The following is a 2899-nucleotide window of genomic DNA, read 5'->3' on the forward strand; positions in this document are numbered from 1 at the left end:
CGGCGGTAGTGGTGGCGATGGTGGTTGTGACGAAGGTCGCTGTAGTGATGGCGGCAGTGTTGGTTATGGTGATGGTGGCGGTGGTGGTGGTGATGGTCGTGGTCGTGGTCGTGGTGAGAGAGATGGTTGCGGTGACAATTGTGATTTAATCTGTCAGAGATAACAGTGGCAGAGATAAGGCAATGATGATGATGATGATGATGATGATGATGATGACGATAGCAGTGTTGGTAGTGATCTGATGGTAGCTCAAGAAAATGCCATTGGTGGTGTTACAGGTAGTAGGTATGCTAAAACGGTTAGTAGGTGATTGCAGTTGTGGTGGTAGTGGTAGTGGTTTTAGACTGTCACTGTTGTCTGGTCAGCAACGAAAAGACCGGTTCTGATGAGCGGCGTTCAGTTCAGGACTTCCAGCATTTTTTGTTACGTAGTTGTAGCCATTATTGTTGAATGTCTTAAACGACATTTCACCCAACGGACGTTGAAAGACTGTTTTTGTTAATGAAAATCGCATTCATCAACTTTGATTTCCTCTGACTGCATGTGTGCGTGTATGTATGTGTGTCGTCATCATCGTCGTCGTCGTCGTCGTCGTCGTCGCTGTTGTCATCATCGTCATCCTCACCATCGTTGTCATTGTAGTCATAATCATCATCGTCATCATCATCATCATCAACATCGTCATCACCATCGTCATCATCATCACCATCATCATCATCATCGTCGTCGTCATCCTTATCGTCGTCGTTGTCCTTGTTGTCATCATCATCCCTGTCATCGTCGTCATCATCATCATTATCGTCGACGTCATCATCATCATCATCGTCGACGTCATCATCATCATCATCATCATCATCATCATCGTCGTCATCATCATCGTCATCGACATCGTTATCGTCGTCGTCGTCCTTGTCAGCATCCTCACTGTCATCGTCGTCATCATCATCATCATTATCGTCGACATCATCATCATCATCATCATCGTCGTCGTCATCATATTACCTTTGTCTTCCATGCTGGCATGAGTTGGATGGTTTAACAGGATCCGATAAGCTACAGCATCCCAATGTCAAACTCCAATGTCAGCTTTGGCCTGGTTTCCATGACAGGATGTCCTTCCTAAGGCCCAACCACTCCACAATGTGCACCAGGTGCTTCCTTCGTGTTAATGGCTCAGGAGAGGTTACCACAGATGAGAAAAGGAAAAGAAAATGTCTCTTGCCTTCAGCTGAGTGCAGTGAGGTGCATTAGAGAAAGAGAGATGGCTTTATGCAGAGGTATTGAGAGGTCAAAATATGATAGGGGAACACGGTAACGTATTTACCACAGAGGAGATACATGTGGCTAACCCACATGTATCTCCTTTATGGCAAATAGCAACGCCCCTTTAATGATAGGTAAGAGTTGCTGGAAAAGCTACTTAATAATTAGTTAATTTTCTGCAATATAAGAACATTTGTTTCTTGAATTTTAGTAGCTGATTTTATATTGCTGACATAACACATCACTAAATTGTCTAGGCTTTAATATTCATTTCTTCTCTTCATTATTTATATTATCATTTTTATTTTATATATATATTTCTTTGATAAAAATATGTACCAAGCGTGTAATGGCAGATAGATGTGCTCACCTACTACACACCTTTCCCATCCATAACAGATGTGTGGCCTCATGCCAGGGCAAGAAATCGTTATTCTTTTAATTAGGCAAAATGCCAGGTTCTGCCAAGCATGATGTGCAGTTGATTGAATCGACTTTTGTGTATTATTAATAGTTATTGTAGATTAGAGAAGAGCTGTAGATTGACAGAGGTGATAGAGTGTTATAGAAAATACTTTGGGATATTTGAATACGGCTCTTTATGTTCTGGTTTCAAATCCTCTTGTTGCCAAAGTTTCATTTTATCTTAGCGATGATGGTGACTGTGACGGTAGTGTTGGTTTTGGTGTTGGTGATGGTGGTAGTGGTAGTGGTGGTGATCGTGGCAGTGGTAGTTTTGGTGGTGGATGGCAGTGGCAGTAGCTGAAGCAGTGCAATAATGGTATTGGTGGTAGTGTTGGTAGTGGTTATGGTTGAGGTTGTGCCCATGGTGGCAGAGATCATGGTCGTAATGGTGATGAGATGCTAATGATGTTAATGGCAATAGGTCTTGATGATGTTTGATAGTCATGATGGTGATGATGGTAGTGATGACGGTGATGATGATGATGATGAGGAGGAGGAGGAGGATGGTGGTCGATGTGACTGAAATTGTTGAGAAATCAGTGAAGAGAAATATTGATAGTTGATCTTAGATCTGGAAAGAATTTTTTTTCATTTTTAATAAGAGAAAGAAAAAAAGAAAGACAGAATGAATGAATGAATGAATGAAAGAATGAAGGGAAGGAATTAAGAAACAAAGCAAAGCAAAAGAAGACTTAAGAAGAAACAAAGACAGAAAGAATGTAATATCGAAGAGAATAAAACAAAAGACAAAAAGAAGGATTAGAAAAGAAGAAGAAAAAAAAGAAAGAGAAAAGGACTAACAAAACAAAGCGGGGGAAAAAGACAGAAACAAAGATTAAGAGATGTAATGAAAGGCAAAGAAAGCTAAACCTGAACAAAGGAAACAAAATATGTGAAACAGAGAAGAAACATAAAAGAGAAACAAAGAAAGAATTAGAATACGAAAGATATAGATCTTGCTGATTGTGTATGCTTAGTAAAATGTGCCAGTAAACAGAGAGAGGCAAGCAGATAAGGGGGTACCTATATCTAGGATTTTTTTTCAACATATCTGGCTCTTTATAGGTCATTTCACACCTGTGTTTGCCCCTATTTTGGTCTGTTGACTTTTCTTTCTTATCTACTTTCTCTCTCTCTCTCTCTCTCTCTCTCTCTCTCTCTCTCTCTCTCT

The 2899-nt window shown here is 40.4% G+C and overlaps 2 protein-coding genes across 2 annotated transcripts in view; one reads left to right on the top strand and one right to left on the bottom strand.

Moving 5' to 3' along the window:
* Positions 1 to 2899, top strand: part of LOC106871315 (uncharacterized) — a 399672-nt gene that overhangs the window by 63391 nt on the left and 333382 nt on the right. The window lies entirely within an intron of this gene.
* On the bottom strand, positions 570 to 989 carry LOC128249051 (prostatic spermine-binding protein-like; the record flags this gene model as incomplete). The annotated part of the gene is made up of 1 exon (XM_052971515.1): positions 570 to 989. A coding segment is annotated over one exon (420 nt), but the record flags the coding sequence as incomplete, so codon positions are not given.

Source organism: Octopus bimaculoides, chromosome 11, assembly GCF_001194135.2.
Source record: "Octopus bimaculoides isolate UCB-OBI-ISO-001 chromosome 11, ASM119413v2, whole genome shotgun sequence".
NCBI classification, from domain to species: Eukaryota; Metazoa; Mollusca; class Cephalopoda; order Octopoda; family Octopodidae; genus Octopus; species Octopus bimaculoides.